This window comes from Cygnus atratus, chromosome 3, assembly GCF_013377495.2.
Source record: "Cygnus atratus isolate AKBS03 ecotype Queensland, Australia chromosome 3, CAtr_DNAZoo_HiC_assembly, whole genome shotgun sequence".
In the NCBI taxonomy this organism is placed as follows: Eukaryota; Metazoa; Chordata; class Aves; order Anseriformes; family Anatidae; genus Cygnus; species Cygnus atratus.
Genome location: NC_066364.1, coordinates 5,836,040 through 5,851,984, shown reverse-complemented (window position 1 = coordinate 5,851,984; position 15,945 = coordinate 5,836,040). Strand labels below are relative to the sequence as shown.

General features: G+C 44.3%; 1 protein-coding gene across 8 annotated transcripts in view; it reads right to left on the bottom strand.

Annotated features, from left to right (window-relative positions):
- The window catches only part of RUNX2 (RUNX family transcription factor 2), a 220,173-nt gene that overhangs the window by 83,531 nt on the left and 120,697 nt on the right, over window positions 1-15,945 (bottom strand). For all 8 annotated transcript variants that reach the window (XM_035560151.2, XM_035560149.2, XM_035560155.2 and 5 more), the window contains one exon: window positions 11,929-12,090. In XM_035560151.2, coding sequence (XP_035416044.1) covers window positions 11,929-12,090 — 162 coding nt within the window. The remainder of the gene's footprint in view (window positions 1-11,928; window positions 12,091-15,945) is intronic.

Below are 15,945 nucleotides of genomic sequence, written 5' to 3'. Positions count from 1 at the left end.
TCCTGGTGTTTTGGAGGCACTTGCTTCCTTTCCTATTTGGTAAACCGGTCACCTTCTGCAGAAGGTCTCATTTTCAGCCCTCAGTCCCGAGTCCAGATCCCAGCTTTTGCTATCTGCGCCCTAAAGGCTACCTAAATATTTATGCTCCTTGTCGCAGAGGTCCCTGCTCTATATGTTCCCCTGACAGGCTTTTTGCAGCTCTACGTGTCCTTGTCAGTCAGAAACCGTCCTGCAGTGATGACTCCCACTTTATGGCCAGCAATCTAGTTAATGAGCTCAGGGGTATTTTGAACGTATTCATCAATCCCCATCACTTCTGAAGCATTTTATTCTAATATTTTTTATAATGTTAGTTCTGACCTTCTCTGTTTTTAAGTTTATCTTTTAGCTGTATCACAATTATTTATTTCAGCTTCAATGAAGTTTTTTGGCTGGGATTTTTCTTTCTGTGGGACATGGTTTTATTTTTGTTTTGAATGGCAGCGATACACATAACTAGCTGGCTACACTTAACAGGAATGACCTACAGATGTTCGATCCTATTTCTGCACAGAGGGACACGTATCATGTCACACAGTCGACGTCAGTCCATAGAGACTACAAGCCTATACACCTACAGGAGATAGAAGAATTGATCTAGGAGCCCCTCTGGGGGCTCCCACCTACCTAAGGGTAAGTAGATTCAGAGAGATCTCTCAATAGCTATTAAATACAACAATCCAGATATACACCTCCAGCTTTGGAAACCCCTACAGCTTGGGGACGTATACATTCTGGATTTGCACTCTATGGGAACTGAGCAACTGCTTTTGGCCACTCTGAGAAGGCAGACGGGTCCTGGGTCTAAGTTGGTGGGGCTGATGATGAACGAGGATGCTGACCAACACTGCTCTCCTCTCATCACAAGCTGCAACGAGCAGCTTTGTGCTTATTTTCATGCTGTCCCTGAAGCCAGGGAGGAGGTGAATAGCCACAGAGCTATCTCGTTATCATCCTTCAAACCACACCCCTGCATTCCCTTCTGACTGACGCTTACGGAAACTCAGCTCTACTGAGGCTGCAGCCACTGCTGTCATGCTGAACAACCATCGCTGGCTCAATTCACGTTTCCTTAATTCCCTCTTGTATTCTTTTGTACAACGCGTCTTGTAACCGGTTTCATTGTACTTAAGAGTGTGAACTCAGAGAGGACAGGGCCAACCTCTCATTTTTTCCCTGCCTTTCTATAACGGTATAGTGCTTAGCACAATGGGCTCATGGTTTGCAGCTCAGACTTTCCAACACTACTGAAACAAACAAATACTAACAGCCGCTGCGTATTGCATGGTCAGAGGTGATTCCAGCACAGGCCCATTAGCTGCTCACAAATATAACCATTACTTTGATCACTGAGCTGCACCACCTGTAGTAGCCAAACTCTGGTATATGAGGGCACAACCTCGTGCAAGTCCTTGTCAAGGAGACTGAGTTCCAGTTCTCGGAAACCTCCTTCCAACCCCACGCTTAGCTTTCAGCACAACAATACATGGCATAATTTCAGTATGGATTTAAATATAGGCTTTTATCACCTAAAAATGAAGCAGTTTTTACACTTGGTCCTGTACCTGTGCTGCAGTGCTGCTTTCCAAGCAAGCTCAACCTAATAATACAAACTAAAACAAGGCGGACAAACTGTTAGCTGCCGGATTCATAATATCCTGCTAATGTTCATAATATTCTAGACCAAATGTTAGTGTATTAAATAAAATGCTTGCTTAAAGGAAAAGGGCATAAACGGCACTGATACCTACAGTTCAGGCAGCGACAGCCCAGCTAACCATCAGAAATAATAAGTGCAAACCGTGCATGTAGCATTGCCAGCACCTCTGAGCTCATGTATAGGCTTTTTTCATCCCAGCTGAACTAATGAGGCTTTGTGGTACCGCTCCTAATTCAGGTGTACCATCCTCCAGTTCTCAGCTCCAGAGAAATGTGATGTTAACAGGCAGAAAGATCAATGTCTCCGTTTTCAGAATTAGCCCTTGTCTTAAACCTGCCTGTCTCTCTCTCTCCAGTGATGCTCCCTTTTCTCAGCACAGTTGCTTCTCTTTCTCACAAGAGCCCCAGGAGACCTTTTCTGGCCTTCCACACTCAGCTGGGTATCCATACGCTATGACAAAATACGGTAAGCTTTAACGGCCACCACAGGATAAAAGGTCAAGTGGGTGGTTAGAGAGACCTTCGGGAAAAACAGCCAGGAGGCTTGGAGGTGACGTGGCCCAGACTGGGGTGACGAAGCAGCACACCAACCCCTCTCCTCTGCCACAAGCATCTCTAAAAGGTCACAAAACCCCTGCATAATGTGCACGGTACCTCTTTTACCAGAACTAAGCTTCTTCAGGAATGAGTGCTTTGCCTGAGCTGAATAATCTCAAGGGTTTAACGCAGTTTTAACTCTCTTCTCGTAAAACTGCCTGTGGGATAACCATGAAAGTGGACAGCCAAGAGGCTGCTTGGCCATATACCTGTTACATGAAGGACCACAGCGCTCTGAGATGAAGTTTTTTTCTTTGCTATTGACAGAACAAATCCTAACTAAAATTGTAGGGAAAAGCCCCAGTGATGATAACTGTGTTTCTCTTAATGAAAGGTTAAAGAATTCCTGAAGGAACTGCAAAAGCCCACAAATTCAGTGAAAAATGCCTTCTCAATGCCTTTTTTCTGGTGGGTTGGAAAAGCAGCTTCACATCAGTAATTCAACCCAAACCAGCTCCTATTCATCAGATACCGTAGGAGAGGTCTGGCTGACTAGGGAAGGGAACTTCCCCTATTTGATACGGTGTAGTGAGCCTACAGCAAACAAAAATCGCCAAAATACTTTTCACCCCTCCATCCTCCTCACGAGTCAAATCAGTTCTGCATCCCGCAACATCCAGCAACCCTCAGACCCACCACAGAAATCTCCTTGCTCACCCACCTCCTTTCTAGGTTGGTCACTGCCACAACAAGACCTAAGGGAAACCGCTCGAGGCACCGAACTGAAAAACGGCGCTGCAGTCTGGCAGGCAAAGCTGTAGCAAGTTCAAATGAGTGGAAACTAAAGTTGGACAAATTCAGACTAGTAATGAGACCCACATTTCCAAAGTGAGCTTAATTAACGTCTGCAACCAAAGGTTGTGGTGGATTTTGCTTCCCTGGAAATTTTTAAATGAAGACCAACTGAGTTGGTTTTTTTTGTTGCTGTTTTTTTCCCAAAGAGGTTACTCCTGAGTTCAAATGAGAGCTAATTTGAGGAAATCTGGCAGCTGGGTTCAAAGCAGATGATCACATGGGCTTCACCATATTAATAACTTCTCAACCTATATATCTGTGCAAAGCCCCTTACAGCAAATATTCTCCCCTGAGCTTTATATACAAGGCTCCACCATTGCTAAAAGTCCTTTCTCCCCCCAAAAGCTTGCAAGGTGGAGGGCACAGCCCTGCCTCAGCCTTCCCGGGATGCTGAAGCACCGCGTGCACTGCCCGCCACATCAGTTTGGGGCAGCAGCTTGCAGCAGGGCACGTGTGGGTGCCTGCTTCCAGCCAGTGGTGCTTGCTGGGACCCTCCACCACCCACACACCACTTTTGTGGACATGGAGAACCTGTCCCAGGCATTGCCTGCTTTGATCCTTTCCCTTGCTCTTTTTGAGTCAGTCTGAAAGTTACTATGAAGAGATTTCTAGATTAGTGTCCCCAAATACCCTCCCTTTATGCATATGAAACAGTTCCTTCTTCCTTAATAATATCCTTTAGGAGCCACGTGAAGGCACGCACCTTATTTTATCTCATTCATCTTCCTCTTCTTCGCTGCCTACAGTTTTTTTTTGATCAGCCAGAGAAAGCCTGAACCACTCATACATCTCTTACCTTTTCCTTCTGTCACCAGTGTAGCCCAATATCACCGGTATCAACACTTTTTAATCTCACAGCCAAACTGGATGTTTCAAACAGTTTTCCTTTTCTGCTGAAACACCCACAAAGAGTGGAGGAGGAGACTTGGACAGCTGCAATGTGGGGCCACCAACTACTACTAAACCACTTCAGAAAGGTGTCGTGAAGCTCTGCTGGGCTCCAGCATTCCCTCCCTGACCCAGAGCTGCCCAAATTCTTCATGGCCACAAATGCCAGGAAATTTCAACCAAAGACAAGGCAGCTTCAGCTATTTCTATCAGCAGTAGTCTTTGCCTCTTACATTGTACTTCTAGGCGTAAGGTTTGCAAAAATGGGTCTTTTAAGCTGCACAACTTCTGGATGGTCTGATGTACTTTTCTGCCTCTCCTGTACCAACCCCAGTCACAGACTGAAGGACCAAATTCTTCCCTGCCTATATTTTATGGAACCATGTCAAAAAACTCAAATTGTTCAATTAATTGAACAAAATTCAATGCAACAAAGACTCAAGGCCACAGAGAATTAAGGGCAAAGTAGTGATCCTGACCATCCTTATCTGATTTCGCACATGTAACAGAGTTTCACGTATGGGGTTGAATTCCCTCTCTGCATACACACACCGTAGGGCATCAATCAACACCACTGGCTCCATCCTACTGGCTGTGCGAGCCAAGCACAGTGTCCTTCTTGCTTCACTGACTTCACTGGAAGTTACTCAGTGCTTTACCGGATCGGATCTGGAGGCTGTACGTGACTTTGAGAAAGAAAAAAGCTCTACAAAATATTAATAGTCTATTTGCTTCTAATTGTGATTGATAGAGATGGTTCTGGGAGGTGTGTAGGACACGAGATGCCTCGCATGGCCTCAGTAATTCTTTAAATATGGTGCTGGTGACAAAGGTGAGCGAGATACTACATGGGTGCACACATAGCCAAAGAATCAGCCGTCCCCATACGTCAAAAACCAGCAGCAATTCCACCAAGAGAATGGAGAAGTCATCACATGCCTTTGCACAAAGACGAAGCAAAGAGCTCGATCTCACAGCCTTCTACTAGGAGTTTATTGACCTTATTGGGAGTACACCTATAGGTAATGAGTCAGGATCTGGCCCTTTGAACGTCTGGAATCAAGCGCCCGATTGCTCCATTAACAATTAGCATTCTGTTTACAAAACCCAGCAGAGTCAGTAAGAATAATCATTACACAACATGCTCAGACTGTGATTCCGGTTTAAGTTAATATAATTTTAATGAGTTCTTCAGAAAAGGCCTGGCACTTATGGAAAATTTCCTTAATTAATATCAGACCCTAAATTAGTAATAAAAAAAGCCCTGAGTATCATTTGGTCTCAAGCTGGAACTAAAGTATGTTTTGGCATCATTACTAACTGTTAGCAGCAAGTTCTGGAAACAGATGCAAATCTTGATATGTGTCCTAAATATAAAACACATTGCAAAAAAAAAAAAAAAAAGCTCAGATAAAAATATATCTATACATCCACATGTATTTGAGTGTGCTATTTCCTGCCTGTATCAGCAACAAATTTATTCCATTTTAAAACATTCCACTTGTTTCTTTTTGGTATTTTAAAAATCCCTTATTTCAGGAATAAAACTCTCTCCCTCTGCCTTCATTTTTCCTGTTTATTTCCTCTCCTGACAGCAGTTTTAAGTAAATGAAAAGGGCTTAAAGACACGCATTATAATCCTCAACCGTCTGAAAATCGGCCCGCTTGTTTTACCACCTAAATGTGGGTATGGGTGCCTAATTTGAGGCCACCCACACGAGAAGAATTTGGCCCTCATCCTTGAGGTAGGGAGCATGCAATGTATCTTCTGGACAACCGCTCCAATGAGCGATTCCACCCGGGAGAGACGCTGCTACTGAAACCCCACACACGAGTGCCAAGGTGCTGAGATTCCCAGGTGGCACCGAGTGGGCAGGAGACTAAAAATGGAAAACCTGCGGTAAATAAAATAAACAGTACCGCTGAAAAAATTAAAGAAATAAAAAAAAAAAAAAAGAAGAAGAAGAGAAGCTACAAGTTGAGGTAGGGTAGCAAAATGAGCGGGTTGTTTCTGAAAAGAACAGAACCTCCCCAGCTCTCCCGAGTTCTCGCTTTGCCCTAAATCAGCGTTACCTCGCAGTGGAAGCATGGAAAAGGAGCTGGGAGAAATGGAGACAGAGACAACCTTGAGTCTCTCTGCTTCCATTAAAAAAAAAAAAAAAAAAAAAAAGACAGAGTGAAAATTGTTATAGTCACCAAGAAAAACATCACAGTGGAGTGTGAGCGCACCAGAAATGGAGCTGGCTTCTTGGGTTTGCCAAGAGCCTGAGACAATATTGCTGAAGCGTGAACTGCCCATTCATTTCAGGAGCTGCTAACACAAACGCCTTGCTGGCAATGGCTACGGGATTAACTATTTCTCTGCTCCCCAGTGCACTTAGGGAGAAAAAAAGAATTGTATTGTGAAGACAGCTCTAATGTCTTTTCATATGAAGGCTCCAGTCCCGAAATGTGCTGAGTACATCTAATGAAGTTAGTAGGAATTAAGGGATTCAGGAGTAGCTACTTCATAGGACCACGGTTTTTATTCAGTTAGTGGTTGTAAAGTTTTCTGAGCTCCCTAGAGGAAGACAGACGACTTCCCTTTCTTCAAGTCAATATTTTTCGAAGACCAAATCCAAAAAAATAAAAAAAGGAAAATCCTTATTACAAAGATCATGCGTGCACATGACATTAAGTAAAATCCAAGGCAAACCAAATTCAGGCTTAGAAACCCAAGACGACAACCAGTAGAGGACCTCAAGAAAAGCCAGCACAACCCCGTGAGCCACTTCCTCATTAAGGAATGAACGCCCAACCCAGAGGGTCAGCTGCAGCTGCCTCCCTGAGACGTGTTCTCCTCTGTTTTATGATTTGTAGCCTTACAAGAATGAACATTAAATTGTGTAAAAGAGTGGTACTGTCACTGATTAGCGCATGGCCAGAATTTGCAGGGTTGGATTTATACTTGCCAGCCCTCAATGAGCCGGGAGAACTGGAACATTTCTTAAATTCAATATCGGATTAAGGTCCAGGATGGTCCAAAATGATGCTGTGATATCCACAGAGTGAAACGAATTGATGGGAAAGTTTGGCTACACTGAAGCTAGCAAACAGCCCAAGGCTGGAGCCTTTCTCTGGCTCTAGATCCAGCCTGTACGGTCTGGCCACAGCTGTAATACTAAATCCTTTTAGCTTCCACAACAGGGTAGCTGCCTACGAGCTGCCCATCAGGAATAGGTTCAGGACTGTGCTCATTTCCAAGGTGGGACCTGCTTGGGAGCATGCTGGCCAGCCCAGCTCCAAACCAACCCTGCTGACAATGAAGCAGCCCAGGCCCTGCTACCATTGAATTTATCAGTATAGAGATTCCTTTATGGCCATTTCATTTCAGGGGTCTGAGCCTGCAGACTTCTTCTGCCCACAGGCTGAGCCCAGTGTGTCCCTCACCTGTCTCGGCATGTCCCGGTTCAATGACACGGTAAATGTAAAGATAGAAAAGTTCACCCAGCACACTGAGGGGACTCCAGTGCGTCGGAAGGGCACAGGGGCACAAAGCCAACATCCCCAGCTTGTGCCATTCACAGCAATGTGTCCCAGCTACACAAATGCAGCTGTCTGTGAAGACGGTCACCCTGGGGTTGAAAAGGGAAGGTCTGGTGATTTGTAATGCTATCTAGCATCACTTTTATCTTTCTTTCTTTTGTTATATAGGCATTTTTCAAATGCTGTTGCTTAGAATAGGCTCCTTCACAGCCAGCACTGGGCATATTAATGTTACTGAGCAAGTCCTCCAGCAGCTGAAGACCTTGACCCTCAACGTGTCTCTCACAGGTGGAGAAAAAAGCAAGATTTTGCATTTAGGTGGAAGCATGAGCAGAACCAGTATAGAAGTCTCCCTGCCTCCCTTCTCAGGAATATTCTCAACACAAAAATTCAAGCTCAAACCCTGAGAGCCAAGAGAGAGGCCACGGTGAGGCAGACCCCGGCTGCGTTAAACCAGGACTGAAGCGTAGCAGTGCTGTGACATGGGCATGTTTATTGGACAGCTAAATCATCCCTTTGGGATTCACCTCACCAAACGCACACTATCAGATCAGACATGCCTGTGCCTGAGCTGCTCACCGAGCCGCACTTTAGAGCCATGGACAGAAACAGGCTCCTGCAAGGCGCCACCAGAGACCAGTACAGCTCATCTGCAGACTGGTCAAGTGAATTGAGTACTCCAAAGGCTGCTTTGTCCCCAGTGACTCGAAAGGGAGCTCAGGGTGACTGTCTCAGGTACCCTGTGGGCATCTAAACTCAGAGGAAACCCTCACCTCCTTCAGCCACTGCACAACAACCTTCTTGTGACTGCAGGAACAACGCAACCTGTACTCTTTGCTCTGAACCTTGCATGTGCCAAAGACTTGCTGGATCAGTTCCAAAGCTTTATGTAAAATGGCTCTGATGTGTATTTATATGAATCATACACATTAATTACATAATAGACACTTATGCTCCTCATCCCACATACAGTTTGGTTATGCATAGAACACAAAAACTGAGTGCCTTCACTATGAATCATGCAATAAGACTACATCCCCCAGGCAAAACTCTCTCTAAAATGACCATGTTCACATATTCCCATGGTTTCCACTACAATATTATTTAATTAAGAATATTAATCTGCTAGGCCACCAACTTTCATTGTCTTTTGGGGAAGTCTAAGCAGACAGGTATTTTAATAAAATATGGGGAATCCTGCTCTTTTTATAATTGAGTTGATGCAATAAGGTAAGTCAGTTGTATGGCCTCGTGGGCTTATTTTTAATTTATTCTTGATATGAACATGAGACACATATACCAGAGAGATCATCGGTCCAAAGGTTGCATGAGTTTTTCCAGCTAGTCTTTGTTTTTTTTTGTTTTTTTTTTTTTTGCTTTTCGGCTATTGCTGTTGAATAATGCCCAAAGATGTGTGAAATATCATTAATTAGTTGCAGATTCAGCACCGGTCCCCATTTGCAGAATAGAAGATGAATATTAGAAGTTTCACACCTACGCTGCCATGAGCGCTCATTTGCACGTGCCTGCAGCATGCAAGCAGACATTTCAGCTGTGCAAAGCCAGCAGGTATGTGTCTAGACACTGGCGCAACCCGTTCAGCCACATTACAGCAGCCTGCCCGAATAACGCCTCGGGATTGCAGCCTGCTGCCCTTTTCCCCTCTCCCATGGGGCTGAGAAATGTATGAATGGATTGGCAATCCCCTGTCAGCTCCCTTCCCGTGGGCCTGAATCAATTTTGATGCTCAACACAATGACCACAACTGTGGTCGAAACAGAGGTCTCCTCATCACCGAGAGATGCACCCGTCCCAGGATGGGGAGGAACACAGGCGTTCTGGTCAAGGGATGGATGTGTTTCCAGTCGTGGCAGTATCATCAAAAATAGCTCTTGAGGGCTGCCACTGACCGTACAAGCAAGAACCACTGGGTTGTAAGCCGCCTTGCTTTTTTAGATGGCATGTTTTCAACCCCTGGGCGAGCACAGCCTAAGCAGTGGTCTAGGCGAAGCCACAGTGGCTTGTAGAAAGGCTGGGTGATGCGAAGCTGGGGCAGGTAGGAAGTCCTGTGCCTGTAGGTGTGACATCCAAGGCCTAAGGGGGAAGCTTTACCCATTTTTCCTCCTGTATGACGTTAAGCAACAGGCAGTAAATATGGCATTCATTAAAATTACCTTGTATATTTTTAACAGCCTCGATAATCAGATTTCTGCCACCGTATTGGGAAGCAAAGTTTGTTTTTATTCAAGGCCTTGTAAAACACTAATTCCTCCCTTATGCACTGAGGATGCCTGAAGTTTTCTAATACTTTTAGAGTTCTTTACTAGTTATTTTTCCTCATCAAAGCTCTGTTCTCTTCTGAAAGATGTGTTAAGTAACTGAATAGAGGCTCCTTTCTCTCAGAATGTGAAGGATAAACTGGTTGCTGTAATGGGCACCTCTAAACCTGCATTTCTCTCTCTACTTTATGCACAAAAGGGACCAGATCCTGCCCTCCCATCCTGAGGCAGTACACGAAAATTTTCTTCGAGGCAGAAACCCTGGGGAAGAACTGCAGCGTTTGCAATAGGGGCTGCAACACATCTCCTTGACGCCTGAGAGCCAGGGCTCAGCCAGGAACGCCGTTCTATAATTCTGAATGTCAGCGAACACTGCAGACAACCTCTGGCACTTGTGTGGAAGATCAAAGCCCCCTTTCTCAATTCTGAATCTAATTGGAAGCAAGATCCCCGTGTTGGAAGAAGGTGAGAGCCTCATGGAGATGTTGGTCGAGCCCCCAGAAGATGAATGGCAAGAAAAGCGATGGCAACCGACCGTGGAGTACAACAGAAAAGTTCAGGCCGCGGCCACATAATGTACACAGCCAGGTCGTTTAGTCATTCTGCCTGTGCCCACATGCCAGGCACTCATGTCTGAATACACACAGACAAGCAAGGGCTGCAGGGCAAGTACGCGCGGTGCAGCTGCCACGGTCCCAGCCGAGCCTCTCCTGGAGGTATTGCCGGAGGCACAATTGCAAAAATAACTGATTCAACAACACAGACCATCAGGAGACTCCGACTCAAAGGGAACTTGTTTCGGGCCAAACAAAGCATTTCCTCAGCATCAAGCCAACCTAGTTTTCTAAACCAAGTCAGCGCATTGCATGGAGAGCCCACAGGAACCTGCTCCACTACCCCACAACCCTTGGCCCACATGGAGACATTTGGCACCTCTGAAAATGCAGAGCGTGCTAGGACCACAGAGGCTTTTGCAGCTGTTTGTTTGAGAAACAAAGCTTCCCTCTTCCAAGATGAAAGAAATCAAGGAGTCCAAACTAATCAAATCCTACATGCCTGCTGGCTGAAGTTCAGCTTGTCAGTGATGCAGCTCAGTGGAGTGATCAACATTTCCAGCACTACGAGCTTGGTGCAAGGGGAAAACATGACAGCAAGAAATTCACCTGGCTGCAAGTCAAACAGGTGTATGGCAGCAGAATCCAAGATTATAATAATATCTTGCAAACATGGAAAAAATAGATGTAATAAGACTGATTCTTTGGTTTTCATTAATGAATCATAAAGGCTTTCTTTACATTACACATGCTTTTTGGCATACGCTGCTAATATTTCTACACTTGCAAGGTTGGAATTTTCATACTGAGCCACCCTCGCCTAAGGTTCCTCATTTTTGGCAAGCTATAGAAGGTGACTGTGTGCCATGACAGGCTCTATCTTACTTTGGGGCAATCAGATTACTTCACACAGATGGTTTTATCACTGAGACCACTACAGATGAATTGCACCGCATGTAAATGTACATTTGTTTGATAAAAAAAAAGTCTCAGTTCCTAGCTGCTGTCTTGTCTATATTCCTAAACATATTTCCTCTCTCCTGCATCATTCCAAAGCACAATTTGTCCAATCTTTACCCTAAAGTGACTCAGCTAGTTTCTGATAGGCATCTTAAGTACTCATTAACTAAGGAAATAGGCTTTCTTGAGTTACTGGATTAAAATGAGGGAGAATGAACCTTAGCCTTAACTACTGAAGAAATAAAGGCCTCTATCTAACATCACACACAACACAGAAGTAAAACACCAAAAAAAAAGAATTTCACAATTATGTTAAAACACGTAAGCAAACATCCTCTTATGGGGGGTTAAAAAGAATTTGATCATAGAACCAGGTTCGCAATATTCACAGTAAAAAATATTCTGATCTGAAATGAACCTAGTGACAATCAAATGATACATGCTCCAAACAACACAGCAGCTCTTCCACTCCAAAAAGAAAGGGACTTTGACCCCCACCCCCCGTGCAGTAACCCTGTTATCACTGACTGAGCCTTGTGCTTCCTACTAGGGTTTGTCTGCAGCCATTTAGGCAGCCTCTGCCAGTCCTGTACCTATCTGCATAATTGTTTTAGGAGAAACACGGTCTTTACCTGAGAGGCGTCTGGGCACATCGGTGATGGCTGGAAGTCCTGTGCCTCGAGTGGAGGACAGGGGAGTTGTGGAGTGAATGGACGGTGAAGTCATCTGGCTCAAGTAGGATGGGTAAGACTGGTCGTAGGACCACGGCGGGGATGACTGTGCCTGCCTGGGGTCTGGAAAATAAGAGAAAGAGAAATTAAAAAATGAGGAAGAGAAATCTTAGGGCACCAACAGTCTAACTGAAAGAAAAGAGATTACTGAACACTCACACAGTGCTATAAGGAATGAGAACGCAATGAAGCACAACCTGCTCCTCTAGACTCAACAACTTTAAGATTTGCTCAGTGCTTCTCCCTCCCCATAAGATATTTCGCGGGAAATGAATGGAGCAGTGAGCAGAATTTAAGAAAGATCTAGCAGCTGTTCTGTAAACTCCTGATATCTCTTGTCCAGGTCTAAAAGAGCGTTACCCCAGGACTCCCCAGTCCTCAGGGATGTGGACAGATAAACTGACAATAAATTAGAGACACTAGGCATGCTGCAGCTGAGCTTAGGAAGTGGACTTTAGAGGCAAGAAGACTCCAAAGTCAGCACTTGGCACATCTGTCAAGCTGTTATCCAGTTCAAACATTACACAGAAGTGTTTTTAGTACTGAAAATGCTCTCCAAGAAGGAAAATGTCATTAATCTTATTAGCATCTGTCCAAAAATGTCATATTTGGATACTGGCCCAATTACCTACAGTCATCTCAATTAGAACAATATGAAACCAAATGGTTTGGGATAACTATCAGAAGCTAATGATGCCTTTTCACATTTTTGTTATAACTCACTATGGAGGAAATTATTTTAAGGATAAATACAGTTTATTTTTTGCTGAAACTCTCTGGTGGATTGCACCAAGTGAGAAAGAGGGAGGGGTAATTTTACCCACTGGCGTTGGGATTCCCAAACCATTTGTTCTCACTTAATATCTAGTGATAAAGACACCACCAAATTCCTCATCAATTAATTATTAGTTTCATTTCTTTATGTTCATAAAAACAAAGCATTTTCAACCCAAAGCTTTTTTTGGGCAATCCCTCATAAACAGAAAACTATTTCTGAACTGGTTCACAGAAACTCTAGCACACTCCTCTAAATTGTCCGCAATATTTTCGGTGGAGCACATCAGGTCTAGTCAGTTTGGAGAACCTGCAATATCAGAGCACTGTCCTAAGGCCCTGCTTTGCAGACAGAAATGTGATAGCCACATGGCATAAGCAAAGGCACTTTTTCAGGAAATTCAACTCCTTTTTTTTTTTTTTTTTTTTTAACTCCTTTCCCTGCTCTTCCACACAGCTAAACCTTGTAGTTTCAGCTATTTCTTGTTTATTTTTTCTTTCAGACATGATTTGTTTGAAGAGATGTCTGGAAAGCAGATACTTCCTTGAAGCAAAATAACTATATGGATTGGGAAAAAAAAAAAAGAAAAAAAAAAAAAGACTTTCCAATTTAATTTTAAGAGGATTTTCCCTGAGTTTGCCATTTATATTAGAGCTGAGTAATATAAATGGTTAATATAAACTCCTCAGAAATCTGAAGGACACTTGATCATTAAATGTAATGAACTTCTTTGTTTTAACAATTTCAAGGCTAGGGTTGTATAGATTGGCGCAGGTTCAAATCTGACTGACTGCTCGTTGTTATATCTGATATCGACATATTTCTCTGCCTCATTCCACTACTATAATTCACCATTCAGTCAATGGTAAATGATCTTCAACTGGGAACGGAAAGCCTACGCTTGCTGGGAAAACAATCTTAAAATTAATGATGTGTCAGGATCACAATCTCAAATCCAAGCTCCTTCAAACTCCACAAGCTTTTCAATTTCTGTTTCTGAATCCAGAGCAGAGACCCTTAAAGTTTTGATTTCAGGTCAGCTCCAGTGCTGGAAGGAAACTGTATAGCAGGTAAGGATTGAGCAAAATCACAGCAGAGGATGTTTTCACAGGATTTTGGTCTAAGATGGGGAAAACATCAGGAAAGGAGCTGCCTTCTGGAGGTTCATGCCACTTCTGTGGGGTAGTCATGGTGTGAGAAGACCCTGGGTGACCCTGGCACCCTCCCCACTTTGCACACCCACACTAGATTTGGTTTTCCACCTAACGTCCTTAATTCAACAAGCATCAATGCTTTTGTGAGAAGAAGGATGAAGAGCAAAAAGTGAACAGACTTATGTGATCTTTTGAAACATTATCTCCTACGGCACCGTCAGAGGCAGAACAGGGGGCTGGACAGACCATCTGTTGACCCAAAAGCGTTTCATATATTCTTAGGACATTTAGCTTAATTTGTACACTTCTTCTACAGATCATCCCCACTGCAGCACATTACCAGATTTCTTTTTTTTTTAATTTATACTTGATTTAAAATCCTCATGAACCCCAAACTGTGAGATTTTAAACTGCAAAGTATTTTAGAGAAAGAGAAGAAAGAGAATAAACTGTTAGTGAAGACACTTAACCACTTCTAGCCCTTACACAGATCTCCCGTTGGACTTGGGTAATTTACCCAGCCTCCCTGTGATGCAACTTCTACCTAAATTTAAGTATAATAATGATAAATTATTCCCTAACTGTCTTGCATATTTAGTTGGTTGTTTCTTTATGGTGCTGGCACTGAGTACCTCATTCACAAAATGGGGTGCTTATCTTGGCTGGAAGCTTTCAATCCAGATGTTCAGGTGTGAACCTGAGCCCCTCTGAAACTAGAGTGCAAGAAACTTAGCTCCAGGGAAATGATATCATGTCTTCTTATGGAATAAAAAATAATCCTGAGGAAAATGTTCAACTGAATTGAAAATCAGAAGATGCCTGAGAGCTCAATGACTGAGGAAAAGGCCACAGAACACGAGGTTGGAGGGTAAATATGATTTCTCCACACTGAGGCAGGGCCGAGGTCATGGCTAAGGTAGAGAATTTTGCCCTGTGGCTTCAAGCACTATCTTTGGCCTGTTGGGAAAGCGGAAACTGAAGGTATGAGTTTTACCAGATCCTAGAGTAAATGCCCTAAAATCAGCCTCCACTCACCGATAACAGACACGGTTTGTACAGATATGTGAGGAGAGAGCAATGAAACACCCTCACACTGCATAGTCAAAGATGAGGTCTGCTAGCCCAACATCACTGCTCATTTGCATTGCCACCCCCCTGGAGTAAAATGCAGTGAAATGCAGAGTGAAAGGCCACCCCAAAGGCAGTCACGGAGCTGGGTCACACACGGCACCATTTGGTTTGGTGAAAGGATGTTCCCTGCAGTGCTGCTGCAGCAGAGGATTCACCCACAGGCCTAACCTCACTTCTGGCTTCCTACACCACAAAACCAAGCCTGGGAGGAAGGAGGCTGCCACGCATGTCGCTTGGAGATGCCTGCTTCCAGAACTGCCACTTACGAGGTAAACCCAAGGGGATACCAGAAGCAAACACAACGAGATCCTCGGCAGAGTCACCTCATTGCTCCGGCACTCAAGGGGTGGCGCAGCCACTTGGCACACACCAGTGAGGAAGAAAGTACGAGCAGATTTGTGAGAGGTTTTCCTTGGCCTCCTACGTACGGGACAAATCTTCCCAATGGAACCGACTGGAGGGCTTGTGCGTGTTTGCCAGGCTATCAGGCAGCTCCTGGGCCTGTGGGCCAGAGGCTTTGGGCTGTCGCGTGAAGCACCACGTGCTCTGGCAGGCAAGGCACCTCTTTCCAATCGCTAAAAGCCCAGAACATCTGAGAAATCCCAGAGCTCCGTGGCAGAGAAAATATGAATTCCTGCTGAAAGGAATCCCTAGAAAATAAGGGAAAATGCGAACACAAAAGTACACTGCATGGCTCGGGAGAAAGCCCACCCAACTTCCAGCCCTGGAAGCCCGGAGAAGGGCTGGCAGAGCGTTAAACAGCAGCAAAGGGGGCGGCAGGCCACACTGAATCTGACTTTGCACTTGAAAATTTTGGAGTGATTGCTAAGAGCAGTTCTCCTTCTGTAAACATTTTTG